Genomic DNA, 23270 nt, shown 5'->3' on the forward strand with positions numbered 1-23270 from the left:
CAAAAAGGTTTCTTTTGTCATTTTTTATTTTATCAGCAAGGCCTAGAACATCATCTCTTGTCACAACTGACTCAGTTCCTCAGACTCCCTTCCTGTGAAAGTTAGATCAGGCACCGAGATCTGCTATATATAATCCACCAAGGAAACAGATGCAAATAATTTATTCAGCTTCTCTGCAATCTCTTAATCCTTCTTTAGCATACCTTTGAATCCCGTCACCTGAAGGTACAAGCGCCTAAATGATGTTCTGCTACTAATGTATTTAAATAATATTCTATTGTTAGTATTTATGTTTAAGCAATGTGCTGTTCGATTGTTTTATAGCATCCCTTATTGCCTGCTTAGCAAATGAAAGTCTTGTCCAATGAGGAAAACAAAAAGGAGCACAAATTTTGGCAAAAGAAATGTAAGCAGGCAATAGGGGATGCTATAAAGCAATTGAAGTAGCAGAACATCATTTAGGCACTTGTACCTTCAGATGACAGGGGATTATATATAGCAGATCTCTGTGCCTGATCTAACTTTCACAGGAAGGGAGTCTGAGGAACTGGGTCCATTGTGACAAGAGATGATGTTCTAGGCCTTGTTGACAAAATAAAAAATGACAAGTCACATTCATGTACTCCACGAATCTAGCTTTGATCTGCATACTTTAATTAGTTATGTGCTGCAGTTACATTTTGTGAAAGAAGATAATGTTCATATCTGTGTGTAATTTCATCTTTTTGTGTATTATAATTTTTTTGTAACTTGTTTTTGTCCCTTCCTATACTTTCCAGGTTCCTAAGAGGTTTCTGGCAAAATGGGAGATCAGTGTTGGCCTTACAAATGATTATCTAAAGCAGAACAGTGCTCAAAAATACATCCCGACTTCCAGCAAACCGGACAGTGAGAAGGATGTGCATTTAATGGGATCTTGTACAAAGGACTCCTTAAATGAACAGAGCAGACAACTGAATGGATGTTTGAAATCACTAACATTGGACTCCAAACATTTGACCCATGATAAGGGGAAAGTGTTCACTAAATCCCGAAACAAGAAGAGCTCCGACACCCGGAGGAGAACTAGAGTAAGAAAAAGTAGCACCAAACTGGAGGCATCCAAGAGAGAAAGTGGGGGGAAAGGGCCAGTAAGCAAAGCTAAAAATATGGTTGCTGCAGATATGCCAGAGAAGCAGGCTTCTCATGAACTTTGCAGAATAGCAAAGAGCCTAATGGGATCCAAAGGCAGCATGGAAAACTACTTGCTCTCTTCTTTTGGAGAAAGACAATTCGAAAACAAATATAAGAAACCAGGGTTTGATATCTCTAATAGCAGCTGCCAGCAGGAAACATCCAAAGCGGACGTGAAGAAAAAGAGAAATCCAGCAGGCTTCATGTGCAGTTCAAAGCTACAGCAGCACTATTCCAGAACTGATGCTGGAGCAGAGAGGAAACAAATAGACTCTGATTCATCGGATAACGGTACCTGTGATCTAGACTCCCTTGACCAAAGTTTAGCAGCAGCAGCAGCTTATAGTGTCTTGAAGAATAGTGACTCTGTAAATAAAAGTGGAAAAGAAGTGTGTTCCGGGCAAAGAGATAGTAAACATTCTGCACCTGTCTCAAAAAGCAGCAATCGAAGCCGCAAACCTCCAGAAGGTTCTCTAGACAGGAATATCAGTGTTGAAACAGGAGGTGAGGAATTCCGTGAGCCATCCCTTGCAGCTGAGGTGGCTTCAGTTTACAGGAATGACAATCTTATCAATGTAGATAAGCACACTACACTCCAAAGTAAGGGGTTTGTAAGTCAAATGGATGCAAAACAGCCTCAGTTCAGAAGTATAAAATGCAAGCATAAAGAAGCTGCTGCTGGGACAGACTCCTCTCTTAAGGAAGATGAATGTAGCCCCGACTGCTGCTTTTCTGCTACCAAAGGTTCTCCCGGGTCTCAGTTAGATATGCCTAACAAAAGTGGGAAGGCTGATGGCCCCAAACTGCTGAACAGCACCAATGAGAAACCCGGTGATTCTGCTGAAATAGAAACGGCAGTTGTGAAACACGTGCTTTCAGAACTGAAGGAGCTGTCATATAGGTCCATGAATGTTGAAGCGAAAGACTGTGGGCCGCCTAAGACCACAGTGCCCTTACTCTTTTCATCTGTCTCTGGGCAGAACCATTTGCCTATTGAGCCCGATTATAAATTCAGCACCTTATTAATGTTGTTGAAAGATATGCATGATAGTAAGACGAAAGAGAAGCAGATCATGACTACTCAGAACATAGTCTCTTATAGGAGTTCTCACAGCGATGATAGTTCTGGAAGTAACACTCCAAGTGATTTGACATCTTTGCCTACAATGGGAACCACTCATAAATTAGAAAAAAGCCAAGATAGTGTTCGAGAACCAGAGTGTCAGAAACCCAAAGAAGGTCAGTCCTCTTTTTCACATGGTATCGCAACCAAGTTGATCGATCCGGGTGCTAACAAAAGGGAACTCACAAACGCTTCTGTTTCTGGTACAAACTGCACCGCAAGGCGCAGCTGTCCAAAATCTAAGCAGCTATCTAAACTAGTAGCTAATGCAGCATCAAAGAGCAAAACACTAAAGCGGTTGTCTAATTCAGCTGAGAGTGTGCCCCGCCAGGATAGAGCTGCCCAAGGCTCAGTTACTAGTGCTCTAGACAATGCAAAGGAAGATGTTGCAAGGAAAGTGTCTTGGGAGTTGATGGGACACTCCCCTGACGAAGACTCTGCAAGTTCCTCTGATGACAGTTTAGTTCGTATAAGAATGAAGTCAAAATATGATAAAAAGAGAGAGAGCTGCAACTCCTTTGAAAATGGGGAGTTGGATTCAGGACTGAATAGAGAAGGCTCCTTGGGTGATGAGCCTAGAGATGTATGCCACGTAGCGCCCAAAAAGCGATGGCAGCGTTTTAACCAAAGCAGTGCTAAAGCTGGTAAGCACATCAGTAGATCTAGGGAAGCAGAACAGTTATGTGCCTTTGGCCTCTACAGAATAAAAGCAAGCTTCAGACTGTAGGCTTCTCCTCACTCTTTAAAAAGGGAGCATGCATTATAGGCAAGAACTGTGAGAAGCACTTAGTTAGCTGGGCAACATTTTGCAGAATAAGAGGGATGAAACAAAAATACAGTTCTTACAGAATTGAGAGTTTTACAGTTTTGAGATCCTAGTTTGAGTTCTCTGTACAAGGTAAGGATTCCTTGTGCTGCACCACTGCAGATTGGGGGAGCTGGAACCACATGGTGAAATCTTCCACCCTATAAATAAATAAATAGATAAATATATATGGAATATTACTCAGTAATATGCAAGGTCCTACCTGAAGTCTGTAGGTGGTACAGCTCATAAACTCTTCAGCTGTCTGCATCTGCCGGTTGTGAGAACTAGCTCTTAAGAGGTTTTGTGCCACAAGTTGCAGTGCATAAAAATCTTAAGGTTATCCAATTGAAATGCTGGTTGTTACTTTAGCTTTTCTCTTCCTCAAATTTTAATACAGGTTCACTTTAATCTTTTAAAACTAGAAACAGTGCTTAAGAAGGCATAGTGTGATTTGGAAATAAATATATATATATGGTTTCTCTTACCTTGTGCAGAAGCTTTATTTATAAATTAAAACATGATGGACCCAATTCTAGCATGAAAGTATAATATTTACTGCTCAGTATTACAGGAGACTCATGAGAAGGAAAAATTGCAGCCCAAAAGGTAGATAAAAGTTTAGTAGTACCGAATAATGTGTGTTTATTTCTCCCTGTGGAAAGCAAGTGGTCTGCTAAACTGAGTGTATTGCCAACAACACAATCCTCAGAAGTAAGTCTGTTGGCTTACTCATAGCTAAATAGGTGCAGAATTGCAGTCTAACACAAGTTTACCTGAGACTAAGCCCAGTAGGACTAACTTGCAAGTAAGCATGTCTACGGTAGTGCTGCATGTTGGGTTAGGACTCAAGAAGTCACCACCATAAACTGCAGCAATTTAAACTTGAATCTTACATTCTATAAACTTTTCAATCTTGTTTTGCTGTTCCCTATTAGTAGTTTTTGATCAGTGATTGTGCACTGGGTGGCAACATGAACTAAATTTCAAAATGTAGAGGGCTGGCCTACCCTGTTTGCGAAATGCAAATTGCATGCTATGTGAAATAGAAGATAAAGCAAAAGGTGTGAGCCGAGGATGGCAGTCCTAGTTCATGACTTATCTCTGTGTACACTTACATTGCAAAAATTAACTGCACTCCTATTTAACTTTCTGCTAGATCCGAGACACATACTCTTGAATGGTAATGGCCCCACCACATTTTGAAAACAGATTTTGCAACATGCTGTGAAGAATAGGTATTTTTGATAAAGGATTTCAGTAATGTTTGTGGATTGCAGTAAAACACAGGGAATGTTGCAAGATGAGCAATAAAGTATTCTTAACTAACTTTTATGAGGAAAGTATCCAGAACTTGCCTTCTGCAGAAGACAAAAGGTTAATTTGGCAAATACACAATTATAATGATTTTTATTCTGGCCAAGGGCCAAATACGCTGCATACATTTTAGCTTCTGCATACACCTGTTGAGAGCATTTCCCCCTTCCAAGGGCAGCTATTCCCAAAGATTTCCAGGGGTTGGGCGGTGGCAGCACTTTAGGGTAAAAATAGGTAAGATCATTCTGTTTCAGTTTCTATGTACTCACTCACAGGTCCATTCTGTTCTGTTTTTAGGAGGGGGAATTGATTGCATTTTAATAATAAGCACTTCCCTGTGATATGCATTTTCTATGCATCTTTCCTATAAAACAAATTTCTATATGATTTACAATGTATCCCCCCCCCCACAATATGCATTTTTGTAAACATTTTCCCCATGAAACATGCATTTCTGCATGCACTTTTTGAAAACCAAAACTGCATCGGTAAGTGGGCAATCTGATAGCTGCATTCCAACCCACCCATAAAGCCAGAGACAGCCAATCTGACACTAAAAAAACTCAAAGCAGTTTATAAAAAGAATAAAGAGGGGGGAAATAGTCTGTGATTAGCTTATTTAAAAAGTTAAAAACAGATTACAACACCTGTAAACATTCTACGTATCTGAGTAAGCATGTCCAAACAAACATGTTTTTTAGCCGATGCCAAAAGGAGTACAGCGAATGTCCCTGGCCTGATTTCAGTAGGCAGGGAGTTCCAAATTGTGGGTGCTGCTGCACTAAAAAAAATTCTTAGAAATGCAGGATGAGTATTGTTTGGCACTTGTAACGGTGTCCGTTCCACAGATTGAAGCAGCTGAGTTGGCGCATATGGAGGAAAGCGATTTCACAAGTAAACTGTGGTTCTGAGTTGTTAAGGGTTCTATATACTAATAGTAGCACATTGAACGTGGCCCAGTAGCAAACCTGCAGGCCTCTGAGAACAGGTGTTATATGTTGACGGAGTCTCACTTCTGTCAGTAATTGTATTGCAGCATTCTGCACTAACTGCAGCTTCCCGATCAAGTGCAAGGGAACCCCCCCCCCAATAGAGCACATTGCAGTAATCCAGACTTTCTTACTGACATTGCTTCTGTTTTTCCCTATGCACCTCCTCCTTTTTTTCTTAATCATCTTTACGTATTATTGTAAGCAACCACAGTAACTCCAGTGTTAGGAAATGCTTTGATTCACGATGATTCACGATGTGGCACTCCACCACAAAAACCATGAGATGTTACTGTACAAATTCAGTAATCCAAGTTACAGTCTCTCACATTGGTATCAAAATAATTTTTACTCAATAGCTGCAGCCAGAATGAGGATGGGTACTATTTGTGTTATGCTGTGAACCTTACAGAGATAGATAAGGGATAGCCAGCTTCCTTCACCCAAGAGATTGATGCTCTCTGTTCTTGTTGTAGCCGGAGGAGGTTGATGCTAGAGGAAATGTCCATAGCTGCTCAATGACTTCATCAGGGTTCGGCAGGTGCCTCTACAGGTCCTCCTTTCCTCTAGTTTTAGCCTGATGACTCCCATGCATGTTTATGGTAAAGACAGAAGGCAGTTTGGAAGAAGCAGCAGAGGCATTTTAGCCCTTACATCATCTTTCCTTCTACAGAGGGGAGAGTACTGCTATTGTAAGGGATCGAGAGAACCAGACACCATTCTGTTGCTTATGGACTACCAGTTGCCCAGCTCAGAGATATTTACTCTTTGTTTACAACAGAGTAATCAAAGCTTAAAATGAGAACTTTGCACAATGCTATTCAGTTAAAAAAGGAAAAAGTGGAAAGTCAACAGGTGTAGCAGACAAATTTGTTAGAATGAATTCATACACCTCAATCTGCAAATATTTCAGGCACTTTACAGTTCGCCTCTATAAAAATTAGTTACCCTTATGGGAGTTGGAGCTAAAGTTAGCTCTTTTGTTACCCCCTGCTTAAACTATAGCTGGGTTCAGATTCATTCTTATAAATTTGTCTGTCCCTACAGGATTCCTATTTTTTCCCAGTGCTGCTTTAATCCTACCCAGTGTCTATGGCTAAGCAGGGAACTCTGCTTTTCTGAGTTCCACTTAAAAGCACTAGCTGCAGTGCTTCACTGTGAAGATGATATATCAGAGTAGACATAGAGTCTTCTTTGGAGGTCACTCATAGCTGAGTAAGATTCTCTTCGATAAACACAGTTTTAACAATGAATCCATAAGTGACTGTGGAGGCCAATTCTGGATCCACATGTCCTTCCACAGTGGGGACATTGGTTTCTGGGCAGGAGTTGATCACATTGAGGGTTTGCCAAGCATGCCTTCCTTTTAGCATGTTTCTCCCTTGCATCCTGAGTTTGAGTGTCTTCAAAGACATAGAGTATAATACTGTGTTCCACATACTGATTTAGATCCAGCATTCTCATGAGCAGAACTCCATTCATGGAATGCTACTGCTAGAGGAGGAGCCCATTTTTCCCCAGTTCCACCTTCCTTCCTTAACACCCTGAAAAGCTGAACCTCTGGGACAGTATGGGGACTGCAAGGGGAAGGGGAAATCAGGAAATATCATTTACCCAACTTCTTCCAGGGAGCCTTTGCAGGATCTCGGTAGTCCCTCCACAAATGGAAAAGCTTATCTATTAATGGAAAGGACACACTGGATTCAGCATGTTGTAGAAATAATAAATTAATAACAACAACAACAACAACAACAACAACAACAACAATAATAATAATAGAAATGTACGTTGTAAATATTGTAATTCACATTTGCTGAACAGGAAAAGGGACTTCTGAGTTTTTTCTCTGGATATGTAGCCACTCTTGTTTCAGGACCAGCTTTATTTCAGAACTGCTTCCATACTGTGTTAGGAGGAGCCACCTGTTTTGCTTGTTCGCAATATTGATGTTTATTGTTTTTCAACACAGGATTCCCTTGTGTTGTTGTTTTTTTAAGCAACAAGCAAAAACTTTTAAAAGAGGAGAGAGAAAAAGATTTCCTAAGACACTTATAATGGACTCATTTGTACAATCCAGTTTGAGAGTAGGTTAAAAAATATGTTGATTTTTTTAATATAAAAAAGACAAAATTCAGAGGTTTAGGAGAGTATCCTAGAAGAAAGTCATACTACAGTTTTACAGATATGACTTAATTCCTGCTTCAACCACAATATTTCAGTCCTAGCTTCTTACCCTCAAAAGGGGTAATGCAGTTTTCCTTGCTTGACTTGCACATGGCACTGCTAGGCCAGACTGGGCATAATTTACTGCACTGAGACCCAGGCAAGAATAGCCTGCTGACACTGGGGACAAGATGTTGATGGCAGTCGTTGCAGCTCACTTGCTTTCCATAATTGGGCAGGAACCAGGTCCTTTCCCTTTGTGGGGTGACGGTTGTGGGGTTTGCATGGATTAGGATCACTGTGTGGATTCCTACTGAATAACGAGAGGTGGCACGATGGTCAGGGTATGAAAACCTGAAGGAAAGGGCTGCTTTTGAACTATTATGGCAGGAGAGGATTGCTTAAAAACTTAAATGACATAGTCAAGGAGTCTCAAGCATCTGAGCTATGCACCTCAGATTCATGTGATCATCACTTTGTTGAGGGCACTGGAAAATGGCACAGGAGCTTCAGCAGACCCTGGCCACAATGAAGGGTTCTATCCCAGCCCTTCTGATCTTCTCAGAAGACTAATCCTGAGGCTCTTTCTCCTTTTTTATCTTCTCAGTAGCTCATTCAGAGAAGAAACGCCTTAGGAAGCCAAGTAAGCGGCTTCTGGAATATGCAGAAGAATATGATCACATATTTGCACCTAAGAAAAAGAAGAGGAGCCAGGAGCCATTTCGGAAGGTGGGTATGAAACAAAGAAACAGGTATAGGCACCTGCGAGAAATTGGGAAACTGTCATCTACATAGTTTTCCTTTTTTTAAATAGGGTTTTTAAAACTAGAACTGGGATCCAACATGTGTGTATGCTTTGGGGCAGGGTAGTGGAATTCCACTTCTGGCTGAGGCCCCTTCCATCAGATGCAACTGCCACCTGAGAAATTGCCTCAAACTTTAGGAGTAGCTTATCAGAGGGCAGGTGGGTGATTAAACAAAGGAACCCCAAAGAACTCTGGTGCTTGTTTGGAATGCTGCAGGTGACTCTAAGGCAGGGCAGAAGCTTAGTGTTAGAGACTCTTGCTTTCCATGCAGAAGGTCCCATGTTCAGTCCCTGGCATCTGAGAATGTCGCCTGTCTGAAACCCTGGAGAGCCACTGCCTGTCAGTGTAGACCAAATTGCGCTAGATGAACCTATTGTCCAGCTCCATACAAAGCAGCTTCCTATGTTCCTTCCCAAGGATCCTAGCCATTATGAGCCAAGTTTTTTGAAACAAAAAGTACAGACATTTCAACAATTCCACCCCACTTTTATATACCTTCATGTTGTCTCGGAATGAGCAAAGTGATTGAAGGACAAATAGAAGTGCCTGGCTGGGCTTTGGCTCTTGTTTTTCTTTGACTTTCTTTTTTGCTCCAGATGGGTTGGCTTTGAAGCACACACACCAGCCAGGATGTTGTTGCAAGTGTTGTAGTGGACCTTGGTTATCTGCCTCAAGAACATCATGCTTAACCTTTATGCTACAGATTCCTGTAGTACTTGAAATTACAAAGCATATAATTAAAAAAGATATCTATATTCCTGGTCAGGACTGAAATAAGCAGGTTTTGCTTTATGATTTCAATTCATCAATGTTTCCTACTTCAATTGTGAGAAGGGCTATACCCTGAATAGGTTTCTTTTTTAAATGAATACTCAATAAATAAATAACTATAGCGTATTTTCAACATTAGAAACATTGTATTTCATCAATGCACATACATAACTTAACTATGGGTTATACAGCTGCCAATGAAAACAACATCTCCATAGGCTAGTTGTCCCTCACTCCCCAGTGATGTCTAGTAATTCTCACTCAGTAGCATGAAGTCATCAGACTATTCATTTTCCCAACCTTGTCAAACTGTATACCCAATGACGGTCTGTTGGGCAAACACTGCATCTGATGGCATGGGCTGGTGTTACTTGGGGGTAGGGAAGCTAGACAAAGGCAAGCCATTTTCAGCAGCAGCGCCATCACTTACACTGTGTATTTTGTAAAATAAAAACTTGGTTGTGTGTGCTTGCGTAAAATGATTTCCTGGCACAGCCAAAGATGACCAGTTTTCTTTTCCTTGTTTTTCACCTGCTGCTGAAATGTAGCCATATTTCCGAGTAGCTGTATGTTCCCCATTAGCCTTTTCTTCATGTATTGGTTGGACCAGGATCTTGAGTATTTTCTGTTTATGTCTGGCTGCTAATAGGCAAGTTCTCTAGAGAAGTCTGAAATCAAACAGGATTGCAGCACTGGCAAGCAAGCTCGTAACAAACATCTAGAAAAGAAGCCTTTGGATTCAGTTTCGTCTGCTTCTTCGTCTAAAGAGTCTCCTCCCGTTCTTGAAGCTGAGCGGTCTTTGTCAGATGAGCCCGACTCCCATGCCATGGAACCAAGATCAGAAATGCCAGTTTTGACATTGTCATCAACAAATGTTTTGGAAGGTGCTGCTGCTGCTGCTTCTCCTTTGCAGGGAGAGAGACAGTTAATGAAGTCAGGTAAGACATGTGTATCATTAGCATCTTCACCAGAAATAAGCTCTAGTTATTGGAAACAAAACAGGTGTCTTGTTCCTTGGCCCTTGATTCCTATTTCCTGATTCTAGTCTCAATTAACTTTATACTATACTGTACTATACTATACTATACTATACTGAAATGTTTAAATGTTTCTTTGATTGTCCTTGAATCTTGCCACCACACTTGCTATCCTCTCCGGCCACACACTTTGAGAACCACACACAATATGTCATTGCTCTTTGGTCTGGACCTGAAGCTTTGGGCGCTCTCTCTCGCAAGGATGGGGGTGGGGGAATAATAAATGATAAGTTTTTGTTCCTTGTGAGATCTCAATAGCAAAAAGGAGGATATTTTTTATGAAATAAATAAACTACAGGTCTTTAGACTTCCAAGCTCCTGATGTCTTAGATCTCAAAGTGGCTTATTACACTAAAAATATACAAAGCCAAGACGAAACCTCAAAATTTTAAAGCCACAAGAATTTTCAACCTCAGAAAATTAAAACGAGTTACCTATAGTTGGGGCTTGCTGGGTTCTACATCCTTCTTAAATTGTGGTGCCCAGAATTGGACACAGTATTCCAGGTGTGGTCTGACCAAGACAGAATAGAGTGGTACTATTACTTCCCTTGACCTGGACACTATACTTCTGTTGATGCAGCCTAGAAGAGCATTAGGGGTTTATTTGCTGCTGTATCACACTGTTGACTCATGTAAAGCTTGTAATCCACCAAGACCCCTAGATTCTTTTCGCATGTACTTCTAGTAAGCCAGGTGTCCCCCATCCTATATTTGTGTATCTCATAGAATCATAGAATCATAGAGTTGGAAGAGACCACAAGGGCCATCGAGTCCAACCCCCTGCCAAGCAGGAAACACCATCAGAGCACTCCTGACATATGGTTGTCAAGCCTCTGCTTAAAGACCTCCAAAGAAGGAGACTCCACCACACTCCTTGGCAGCAAATTCCACTGTCGAACAGCTCTTACTGTCAGGAAGTTCTTCCTAATGTTTAGGTGGAATCTTCTTTCTTGTAGTTTGGAACCATTGCTCCGTGTCCTCTTCTCTGGAGCAGCAGAAAACAACCTTTCTCCCTCCTCTATGTGACATCCTTTTATATATTTGAACATGGCTATCATATCACCCCTTAACCTCCTCTTCTCCAGGCTAAACATGCCCAGCTCCCTTAGCCGTTCCTCATAAGGCATCGTTTCCAGGCCTTTGACCATTTTGGTTGCCCTCCTCTGGACATGTTGCAGTGTGTCAGTGTCCTTCTTGAACTGTGGTGCCCAGAACTGGACACAGTACTCCAGGTGAGGTCTGACCAGAGCAAAATACAGTGGCACTATTACTTCCCTTGATCTAGATGCTATACTCCTATTGATGCAGCCCAGAATTGCATTGGCTTTTTTAGCTGCCACGTCACACTGTTGGCTCATGTCAAGTTTGTGGTCAACCAAGACTCCTAGATCCTTTTCACATGTACTGCTCTCAAGCCAGGTGTCACCCATCTTGTATCTGGTTCTTCTTGCAAAACCTTACATTTGTCCCTACTGAAAATCATTTTGTTAGCTTGCGAACAGTTCTCTGATCTATTAAGGTAATTTTGAATTCTGATTCTGTCTTCTGTGGCATTAGCTACCCCTCCCAATTTTCTTATTTCTTGGTTTAGGGCAGATTAGGTACAACAAACAGTACTGGTGTTATACTGATTCTTACTTGGTGCTGATAAAACTAGTTTGTTTCTAGTGAGGAAAATTCATTTTTATTTTAGGGAGTTTTGAGAGTAAGCGCCAGAGGAAACCAACAAAAAAGCTGTTGGAATCCAATGATTTGGATACTGCATTCATACCAAAGAGAGAGTGGACTTCCATAAAGAAGGTAAGTTCCTTCCTTCTGCTTCAAATGTTACCAAAGATCTGCTATGCTCCTGAATGTAAAATTATTTCATCTGCACAGAGTTTTGATCGGCTTTCATTTGGTTAAGGGTACCTAATAGAAGCACTCAGTAAAAAATAATACAGTGGTACCTCAGGTTAAGTACTTAATTCGTTCCGGAGTTCCGATTTCTGTTCTCATCCTGAAGCAAAGTTCTTAAAAGGTAAAGGTACCCCTGCCCGTACGGGCCAGTCGTGTCCGACTCTAGGGTTGTGCGCCCATCTCACTTAAGAGGCCAGGGGCCAGCGCTGTCCGGAGACACTTCCGGGTCACGTGGCCAGCATGACTAAGCTGCTCTGGCGAGCCAGCACCAGCACAGCACACGGAAACACCGTTTACCTTCCTGCTATAAAGTGGTACCTATTTATGTACTTGCACTTAGGGGTGCTTTCGAACTGCTAGGTGGGCAGGAGCTGGGACCGAAAGACGGGAGCTCACCCCGCTGTGGGGATTCGAACCGCCGACCATGCGATCGGCAAGCCCTAGGCGCTGAGGTTTTACCCATAGCGCCACCCGCGTCCCTATTTCTGGGTTAATATTTCTGGGTTAGCGGAGTCTGTAACCTGAAGCGTATGCAACCTGAAGTGTATGTAACCCGAGGTACCACTGTAGTGATAATCAGAGCTCAGCCTATAAAGTTCTTGTTGCACTTTCTTTTCAAAAAGGTGTCATTGTCCAAACTGAGCGAACATTAGGCCCGTAAGCCTTTGAATCTATGGCTCTTTTACAATGACCAGAGTCATGCTGTCAAACATATGCACATATCTCATTATTTTCACTTGGGAGTCTGTAGGAGTTCTTTTACTAGAGAGTGCACTCTTTCAACAAATTGATAGTGGATTGGCTGGCTGTGAAGAGAAGAAAGCCTCTGATGTACAAAATATCTCTCTGTGTGAGCACGCATGTGTTTTAAAGTAACGTAAGCACCGGCTGGAACTCCAAACCAGGACTCCTCTCTAAAGACTTTTCCTGTGCTAGAGATCAGGTCTTTTCTATAGGAAATTATGGTTATGGTCCCCTTTCCTAAAATGTATCCAAACAGAGTCCTTTGAAGATTTTTTTCATTTTCATTTTTTCCATACCTTGGAAGTCAAACAGAATTCATTCCGGAAGTCCGTTCGACTTCCAAAACATTCAAAAACCAAACCACAGCTTTTGATTGGCTGTAGGAAGCTCTTGCAGCCAATCAGAAGCCCCATTGGATGTTCGCATTCCCAAAAAAAACATTTGCAAACAGGAACAATCACTTCTGGGTTTGCGGCATTGCTAATTCAGGACTCAATTTCAGTTTGTTCTGTAACACCTATTGTGATAGGGACAACCATAGAATGTTTATTCTACATTTTATGAAAAATGAATTCAACTTGCTTTTCTTTTTGAAAAACTGTTAAAGCAACCACATCCAATATGAAAATGCAATAATCATTTGTTTATGTACCGAAGCATTTATGTCCTATCTTTCTGTCAGGGCAGCTCACAATAACAAAAGTTAATCCATCTGTTGATAAAAATTAAACAGTAACAATTAAACAATAAAACCAGCCACAGACACACAAAAGAAGAATTTTGCAGCAAAGCAGACATTAAGAGTAAAACCCGTTCGTTAAAGGAAAAAGCCAAATTTTGACTGCAAAAAATCACAGAATTGTTGATTTGGAAGAAACTCCAACAGTTGCCTAGTCCAAACCCCTGCAACACAGGAATCATGGCTAAAGAATCCCTGACAGATGGCCATTCAACCTTTATTTTAAAATCCTCCAATGCTTGTCTGCATGCATGAAGCAAAGAATGATGTACCCAGCAATCTGTGGGGCCTCAGGTGTTGAGAAAAACTCTTGAAAAGGCTGATACTAAAGTAGGTGGTCCTTGGTATATTCCGGTTCCAAACCATTTAGTTAAATCTATTTTTGGGAACTGCCCTGAGATCTACGGATGAAGGGTAGTAGACAAAACTAAATAAATAAATCTAAATAAATAAATAATAAAGTGAAGCCACAGGCACTTTATTTTCTTTTGCTGCTGCCTTCATGATAATTCATTAAATATACGATTATATTGCTGTAAGCTGCCTTGTGAATTGTAAAAATGAAAAGGAAGGGTCTAAATATTTTGAACTGTGAAAATGGTATAATATGCTGCATTTAGTGGAGGCACCTCTAGATTTGTTAGTATCTTACTGTTTTTGTGAAAGTTATTATTTTTCTTCTGCTTCAGCTGTGCAGAAAGATTCTTCAACAATTATAACTAAGTAAATATGATTCTTCCCACTTCTTGCCACCCAGGGGTTCAGACACTGGGCAATCACCTCCCCATCCTTCTGATTATGGAAATTTGTGATGCTTCTTCTTTTTGTTGTTTGTCAATATGTTGAAGGTAGAATTGCCATTGAGATGTGGCCAGGGAATCACATCTCGTTGTAGGTGTGCGAATTTGCTTGGTAAATTGTCCCTGTTGCTTGTTCGCAGTGTTCTGAGGCTGGTCCTTTGGATACTGAAATGTCTGAGTTGTACTCCACATCTCAGCTTCTGGACGCTGGTGAAGGTAGGTGGTGCTCCTGTTCTGTAGCATGAAGCTGGCAGTTTCCTGTGAGTGAACATTAATAATAAGCTAAGCAAGATTCTTCTGTCACGTTACATAATCATCAGCCCACTGCAGTGTAAGCAGATAGTTTCACATAGAGACCAAGTCACAAATGAACTGGGTCCAGATCAAAAAGAAGGAATTGCATCTTTGCCTAATAATAATAATAATAATAATACCCTGCCCATCTGGCTGGGTTTCCCCAGCCACTCTGGGTGGCTTCCAGCCGAATATTAAAAACAAAACAGCATCAAACATTAAAAACTTCCCTAAACAGGGCCGCCTTCAGTTGTCTTTTAAAAGTAAAATAGTTGCTTATTGTCTTGACATCTGCTGGGAGGGCATTCCACAGGGCAGGTGCCACTACCAAGAAGGCCCTCTGCCTGCTTCCCTGTAACCTCACTTCTCGCAGTGAGGGAACCACAGGAAGGCCATCGGTGCTGGACCTCAGTGTCTGGGCTGGATGGTGGGGGTGGAGACACAGGTATACAGGACCGAGGCCGCTTAGGGCTTTATTAGTCAGAGTCAGTTTAAAAATGAAAACATACTAGAATTTGTGGCAGCAGTGAGTGTAGTGATGGACTCAGGAGCACTCCAAAGATGAAAAAGGTGTGTGGGGTGGATCTGGCCAGAAATCTGTTCAGATAACAGCAGAGTGATAAGAAACAACGTGAGACTCAAAGGTGTCCTTCGGCTTGCATTTCTGAATTTTCAGTGCTCACCAACCACATTTTTCTTCATGATCATGAGGATGAGAAACTAGCTGTTAACCAAGGTGGCTTCTTAGACGCCAGTAACTCTGCTGTATGGTGTTCAAAGGGATACCTGGAACCACCCTGTTTATCAACTCACTGGTACTTTCTTCCAACTTGTGGTATTTGGGTAATGTGGAACAAGGGTGACTTTGTCTTATTTTTGTGAAAATATACTCAACAACACAATATGAATTTTCATTTTAAACTGTGTAGTCCTCAGAGGTTTGCAGACATTTATCTGAAATTGAATTACGGGTTAAGAATGGGTATGGTGTGTCCTACTCATCAGTGCTGGATTTGGGGGTTTAAAATTTGAGGGCCATAGTTGTCAGAATTACCTTAGGGTGCAGTTATTTGATTACAGTCTTGAAACATCTTCCTTGCTGCAGCTCCTGAAAAGGTTCCAGGCAAACAGAGAAGGCGGAAGCGGCAACGACGTACTTTTGCCTCAGCGCCATACAAGAAGGAAAAGGGTGAAGATGTACTGGGAGAAAATGCAAACTCTGAGGTACTTCTGGGCTTTGGATTCTGTAAAAGGATACATGTATGACGTCTTTTTGAAGTAGCATTATATTTTTAAAAATGCATAAAACTATTGACTGTGTTGTAAAAGAAGGTATAAAAGACTTAGCAGCAAACAAAGGCAGGACTGCACAAGAGTATTGTGTATAAACTAGTGGCTCATGTTTAAAAGATTTGCGTTAACCTAAGTATTCATACACGCATACATTTCTGTGCCGCTAAACCAAGAAAAATGTATTCATTTTGAATTATACATACAAACAACAATTACAGGAACTTGTTCTCACAATGTGTATAAGGCCTGGAAAAACTCGCCACAGCTACAAGCTGAATGTCACACCAACTGCCCTGAAACCCTTCAAAAAAAACCTCCCCTATTCAGAGAGTGGTGTATATAAAATCAAAAGTAAAAACATAAAAAGGCAAAGTTCAGAAGCACATAAAACCAGGTTTTAGGGATATTGTTGTGATACTTAGATGGTTGGGAGTCCATTTTAGATTACAGTATACTGAAATTCACTGGACAGTTGGCTTTAACATTTAAAACAGTATATTCTAAAGCATGTTTCTGTCATAGGCTTCCAATTTTACAAAACTATATTTCCATTCACATACAGGATGTGGAAATGAAAGCTGCACGTTTTGTATTTCACATACTGTGTTCTTTCCACAAGATCTAGTATGAAATTGCTTTTCTGCTCTGTGACACTTTCATGGAATAGAAATATATGTTCTTTTTCTCTGAAACCAGTATACTACAGTCTTCTTGAACATCCACCAGTTGTTTGAAAGTATACGCCCACAACTTTTTCTTGGTTTAGCAATGACAGGAGGGTTTCTGTACATTAGGGTTTTATATATTTATTTAGTGGTTACGTTTATAACCCATCCTTTTCTCACAGTGACCAACGTGTTCATATGAGTGGAAGAGTTGCACCTGCTTCTCTTAACACAGTCATTTGCAATTGTCCATTTGCATCTCATTATATAGTCTACACTGTTTGCTGAAGACACACTTCTGTACCCTGCCCTTTGACAGCTGAACATTTGTGTGATATTTGTGAGACCACCCCTATTATTCTTTGGTTTGTTTTGAGTTGCTTTATTTGATTTTGATATTGTATGATTTTATGCTTGCAACCCGTCATGGGATCTTGTGAAAGGGGGGGGTATGAAATCTAATAAATCAATAGCATTGTGTGTCAGATACTGAGGTTGCGCCCTGGAGACAGTGTGGTGTAGTGGTTAGTGTGTTGGAGCAAGACCTGGGAGACGGGGGTTCTAGTCCCCACCCATGAAGCTCACTGGGTGACTTTGGGCAAGTCGCTCTCTCTCAAATCTGCCCAACCTCTCAGGGTTGTTGTGAGGATAAAATGGAGATGGGGAAAACCATGTATGCCACCTCTTGAGCAACTTGGAGGAAAGGCAGGATATAAATGTAATGAATAAATAATGGTTGTAGAGATTCCCAACATAGGTGTTTAGGAAGTATGTGTTTTGTTAAAGTTCAGAATGTTTCTTTCCCTCAGTGAAACCTTAAAAGTGGAGAAGTGTGAGGAGAGTTAGCGCCACAGCATGAGGCATCTTCTGCAGGCAGAGTGATTAGGGCTAGAGGCGTTGCATGCAGCTCAGCAAGCAGGTTGGCAGAACACCCCTATGTATTGTACCCAAACTATAAGAGCAGCCCAGAGGAGGGGGTAAATGAAAGAGAGAATCTGACTGATCACAGTCTTTCTTTTTCTCAAAAGGGAGATAGGACGAATCATGGAACAGCTGGAAGCCCCAAGGAGACTATTGAGGAAGGGTCTGAAAACGACCATGGAGTGCCTTCATCCAAACGGATGCAGGGGGAGCGAGGAGGAGGAGCTGCTCTCAAGGAGAATGTGTGTCAGGTAAAAGTCTGAAGTGCTTTGCTTGGATGCTGGTAATTGTGAAGATGACTTGAAGCAGCCAGACTACTTGGGGACAGGCCATGTTAGCAGGAACCAGATCTTTGCAGAGCTTGCATCCAATGCTTTTTTAAAAGCTTCTGCAAACAAAACTCTTAAGGTATTTTTATTAATTTTGACATGAGGGCTTTCTGTCTACAATCCTTATTTTGTGTGCAGTCCCAGAACCATTTTGGGTAGACAGGAAGTGTGGGGGGGTACAGGATTGCAAAAGTGTGTTTAACGTGTGCCTTGTAAGGAGCTTCTGAAGTAGTGTAAATCACTCAAAGTTCTAATGTTTGAGCCAAACAATTGGACCACAGCGGCTGTTGCTGAAAAGTACTTCTGAAAATGTGTTAGCTGTGGTTTAGTAGGTATGCATAAGCTAGGATTCCCTACTCCCACTGTTAAGTTGTGGGTGAACATATCAGACGACATAGCGATTCTTCAAACAGCTCTTGTTTATTCACAGGCCAGAACAGAACTGAACTGAAGGGTTCAGTCAGCCTGCTTATATAGAGCTCCAGTACAACGTAACTGTAACAATTTTCTAAAACTATCCAATCACTGAACGTCACTTTCGATCCCTTATTTGCATAACTATCTACAATATCCCCCTGCTGGCCCAGGGTGAGAACTTCAGTACATAACACCCACCTCTTTAATTTCAGTCCTTGACCACACATTGTTTATAATTCCTTTGCAGATCTGTGAAAAGCCAGGTGAATTGTTGCTCTGTGAAGCCCAGTGCTGTGGAGCTTTCCACCTGCAGTGCCTCGGGCTCTCAGAAATGCCGAAGGGCAAGTTTATTTGCACTGAGTGTTCCACAGGTACGAAACTGTACTCGCTGATGGTGTGGCGAGCTCTCGGGTTGCTTTCAAATGTTGGAGCTTGTTGAAAACAAATGGCTTTGCAGCATGGAGCAGAACGGCTCTGCTGTCTACCAGGCTGGAGCAATCCTGATCTTGTATGTTGTTGCCTCCAGCCGTGGTGACTGCCTGTAACTTTTTTTCTGCTCTGCTGCTGTTCAGGACTCTTGCACCTTCTGTTCTTTGATTGTGTTTCTTCTACTTTGCTGCCCTCTCCTATTAGGAGTCCACACGTGTTTTGTATGCAAGAACAGTGGAGAAAACGTCAAGCGGTGCTTGCTTCCCTTGTGTGGGAAGTACTATCATGAAGAGTGCATACAGAAGTACCCTCCCACAGTCATGCAGAACAAGGGCTTTCGCTGCTCACTGCACATCTGCATGACTTGCCATGCAGCCAACCCAGCAAATGTCTCCGCATCTAAAGGTACAGTAACCTTTTCTTGTGTCCAGAATGGAAGTGCATTTCTACATTCATTTTAATTCATTGGTGTCCCCCCCCCCTTCTTGGATATTTTAAAGGTGGGGTTGGTGTCTAAAACTTCAATCTTAATAAACGATTTTTTCAGCTTTTATTATTATTAAGAAAATGTAATTCCAATATATTTCTCTGCTAGGTCGCTTGATGCGCTGTGTCCGATGTCCTGTTGCATACCACTCGAATGATTTCTGCCTCGCTGCTGGGACTGTGATCCTTGCTTCCAACAGCATGATTTGCCCAAATCATTTTAGCCCTCGAAGGGGCTGCAGAAACCATGAGCATGTAAATGTCAGCTGGTGCTTTGTTTGTTCAGAAGGTAAGGCGCTTTGTGCTGGGCCTGGTACGTTATGAGTGTTGCCATGTTTTGAATGAGTACAAGCATAGGAGGATGTTGTTGAGGAAGTGAGGGGGCAGCCTAATCTATCAGCTCTTTACCACAAAATGATACAAATGGCCACGATGCTGTCCTTTGTGTAAGTGAAACATATTGCCGGACTGAGGTATACAGTCAGGATCATCTCTGGGGGTCCCTACTTTGGGCCTAAGGGAGAGGGAAGCAGCCAAAAGAAGGCAATGGGCCTTCCATAGAATGCAATACAGTGGTACCTCGGGTTAAGTACTTAATTCGTTCTGGAGGTCCATTCTTAACCTGAAACTGTTCTTAACCTGAGGTACCACTTTAGCTAATGGGGCCTCCTGCTGCTGCCGCACTGCCACCACGTGATTTCTGTTCTCATCCTGAGGCAAGGTTCTTAACCCAAGGTACTATTTCTGGGTTAGCGGAGTCTGCAATCTGAAGTGTCTGTAACCCGAGGTACCACTGTATCTAAAGGCAGTGGTCATGTTAGTGGGATGGGCCACAGTGATAAAGCCACTAAAACAAAATGTAATATATATGTTTGCTAAGCTTGCTGACATAGCAGGCACAGCAAATGAGACATGGAATATGGAACTTAAGCTCTTCTTCCATAGAGCTTAGGGCAGTATACATGGTTGACTTCCCCCTTTTCACCATCCCCCTTTCTGTGAGCGAAGATTGGCCTAACTGCCTCCTTGTCATATATAACACCTCAGAAGACGAAGTAGTGGAAAAAAGTAAATGTTGTGGCTCGCAGGTGCTTCGCTATGCAAATAGATATGATTGGGTTTAGCACTGGCATATTGTATTGGCTTTGACACAGTTGAGACCTTTACAATAAAACGGATACCTGGGGGGTGAAGTTAACTTTATTCTGGAGACCAGCACGACCCTCTTTTGACCCATTTTCCATTTAAAGAACTGAAGTGGGATTTGAGGTCTGGATAGGATGGACTCCCCTTTTAATGTGATGCTGTGCATAGGTGTTCCTGTGGTTCTGGCCCTGACATACCTGCCTTTCTTTCTCACAGGTGGAAGCCTTTTGTGCTGTGAATCCTGCCCTGCTGCATTCCACAGGGAGTGTCTGAACATTGACATGCCAGAGGGGAGCTGGTACTGTAACGACTGCAAAGCTGGCAAGAAGCCACACTACAAGGAGGTGGTCTGGGTTAAAGTGGGACGTTACAGGTGAGAGTGAATGAAGGCAAATTTCTGTTATATTTAAAAGATTTCAGTTGTCTCTTGTGAAAGCTTGTTGCTACTGCTCATTTTTGCTTTGCTAATGTTATTAATACTGTACAGTGGTACCTCGGGTTAAGAACTTAATTCGTTCTGGAGGTCTGTTCTTAACCTGAAACTGTTCTTAACCTGAGGTACCATTTTAGCTAATGGGGTCTCCCCCTGACACCGTGTGATTTCTGTTCTCATCCTGAACCTGAGGTACTATTTCTGGGTTAGCGGAATCTGTAACCTGAAGGGTCTGTAACCTGAAGTGTCTGTAACCCAAGGTACTACTGTATTCACAATGTGAAGAGGGGACCTCCCCTCAGCTTTATGTGTATTCTTACCAGCATGGCTGTTGCTGCCCTTACAGTTATTTCCACAATGTTAATAGAATACGTAAAGTCTTCTACTAATGTGGGTTCCTGTTATGCCATGGTTAGGTTAGCAAACACACACACACACACACACACACACACACACACACATACACACGATGCATCTCCAAAGGAGTGGATCTAGGAAACAGACATTCCAGAAATTTATCCATGGGTTCATCTGTTTTTCTTGCCTTTGTTCATTTCCAGGTGGTGGCCAGCTGAGATTTGCCACCCTAGGACCATCCCTGTCAACATCCAGAAAATGAAGCATGTCATCGGTGAATTTCCTGTGCTTTTTTTTGGATCAAATGATTATCTTTGGACCCACCAAGCTCGAGTATTTCCCTATATGGAAGGAGATGTGAGCAGCAAGGACAAGATGGCAAAGGGAGTTGATGGCATTTACAAGAAGGGTAACCCATTTTCTTTTACTCTAATGTAACCATGAAAGTTAGCAATGAATCCCATCTTTTTCTTTGTTCTCAGGGAAATAAGATGCTGCTTTAGGAAAAAAAGAATAGATTCTGGCATCATTATACTTCAGAAATAGCCCTAGCTAGAATTATAGATTGAGCAACTTTGGTTTGTCATGATGTCTGAACTGATGAGCAGTGGTTTGTGAGTGGTCGGCACACCAGAATTGGAAGCTGTGGTTTGAAATAGGTTTGCAAACCATAGTTTCTGCTAAGTAAACTAACTATAGTTATAACTATTGCTTTGCCTCCAAAGGCCACTGGGCCTAGACACAGAAGCACTAAGCAGACAAGTAGTTCTAAACTATACTTTGTCCATCCAGAACCTCAAACTGTGGGTGCATTTGCATGCCATGGTAAACAATGGTTAATTCTTTACCATGAGTGTGCAGCTTGCTCCCCATTTTCCCCCTTCTGCTAGTGAGCAGGAGCAACAAACCACAACTCTTGGTGTACATGGTTGAAACATAACACTAAATCAGGGATTATAGTTTGTTGTTCCACTTGCTACTGGATGGAATAAAGTGGGAGTGATTTCCATATTCCTGGTGAACTATTAACTGTGGTTTACTGTGACATACAAATTCAGCTAAAGTGTGTTGAGAGGTCGGAACTGAGTCTCTTTTGTTGTTGTTTTTAACCTTTCCTGAAGTGACATTTCTTGATGTAAGAACTCAGCATGGAGTAGATGGGGATTGGTGTCTATATAGCTTTAAGATGTAGGGATAAAACAAATTATTTCAAAAAGCTTGAGTTACACAAAACAATGTCTTTACTTTTTGCAATCCTGAAACAAAGGCATGCTAAAGTTTTCTGGCTACTGCCTGGGAGTATGGAAATCTCAGTACTGTTCTCAGTTTTGCTACAGACTGGGAATCCTAGAGAATCCTCTTTGTGGCTGCTGTTTCCTGTCCCGTCTGTTACTGGTGCCTCACTTCAGCATATTTTCATGCAAGTGCATATATAAAAGTGGCTGAATGTCTGTTCATATATAATAAGGAAGTTTTCTTAATTTAGCTCTGCAGGAAGCTGCTGTGAGGTTTGAAGAGCTGAAAACACAGAAGGAACTGAGGCAGCTACAGGAAGACAAAAAGAATGATAAGAAGCCCCCTCCTTACAAACATATCAAGGTGAGGATGCAGGACATGATAGCAGATGGCGGGCCTTGTGCACATGTGTTGCCCCCTATCCCTTGAAGGTGGTTGGGCTATGGGACTGTGTGCTCCATCCTTAAACATAATGAAGGCACAAGTCTTAACCATTGTTAATGCTGACCAGGACGTGCTCCTAACTATACACTCTTCTTGCCAATCTTTTCTTCATATCTTGCCACCTGCCACTACACCACAAAAGCTGAAACCTGTACAATCTGTACACTGTGAAACATTTCCTTTAGACTTCAAAGGAAGCACACAAGCTGTTTTTGGTGGTACCACAGATTCACATGGCAAGATTCACCTAACAAGTCACGTCAGTGCAAGCCTGTGTGAGGATTTCCACTTGCACAAGGGGACTTTTCCCTCCTCTCCTCCCCCTCCACACCCGCTAAATTGGGTCTAAGGGGGTTGGGAGAACCCCCAGAAGTGCTGGGGGGATCATTCTGTCTGGCAAGGTGCAATTCTTGTGTTGATGGGGTGTTCACTGTAGTGCAACATTGAGTTTT

General features: G+C 41.9%; 1 protein-coding gene across 15 annotated transcripts in view; it reads left to right on the plus strand.

Annotated features, from left to right (window-relative positions):
- The window catches only part of NSD1 (nuclear receptor binding SET domain protein 1), a 63371-nt gene that overhangs the window by 27527 nt on the left and 12574 nt on the right, over window positions 1–23270 (plus strand). For 9 of the 15 annotated variants that reach the window (XM_079965810.1, XM_079965815.1, XM_079965814.1 and 6 more), the window contains 13 exons: window positions 780–2940; window positions 8178–8299; window positions 9797–10085; window positions 11880–11986; window positions 14509–14584; window positions 15768–15886; window positions 17649–17792; window positions 18535–18658; window positions 18921–19121; window positions 19312–19491; window positions 20565–20721; window positions 21342–21547; window positions 22625–22737. In XM_079965810.1, the coding sequence (XP_079821936.1) occupies window positions 780–2940; window positions 8178–8299; window positions 9797–10085; window positions 11880–11986; window positions 14509–14584; window positions 15768–15886; window positions 17649–17792; window positions 18535–18658; window positions 18921–19121; window positions 19312–19491; window positions 20565–20721; window positions 21342–21547; window positions 22625–22737 (3999 nt within the window). The remainder of the gene's footprint in view (window positions 1–779; window positions 2941–8177; window positions 8300–9796; window positions 10086–11879; window positions 11987–14508; window positions 14585–15767; window positions 15887–17648; window positions 17793–18534; window positions 18659–18920; window positions 19122–19311; window positions 19492–20564; window positions 20722–21341; window positions 21548–22624; window positions 22738–23270) is intronic. The other 6 variants (XM_079965802.1, XM_079965804.1, XM_079965809.1 and 3 more) reach the window with 5 other exon arrangements.

This window comes from Podarcis cretensis (assembly GCF_951804945.1).
Source record: "Podarcis cretensis genome assembly, chromosome: 2".
Lineage (NCBI taxonomy): Eukaryota > Metazoa > Chordata > Lepidosauria > Squamata > Lacertidae > Podarcis > Podarcis cretensis.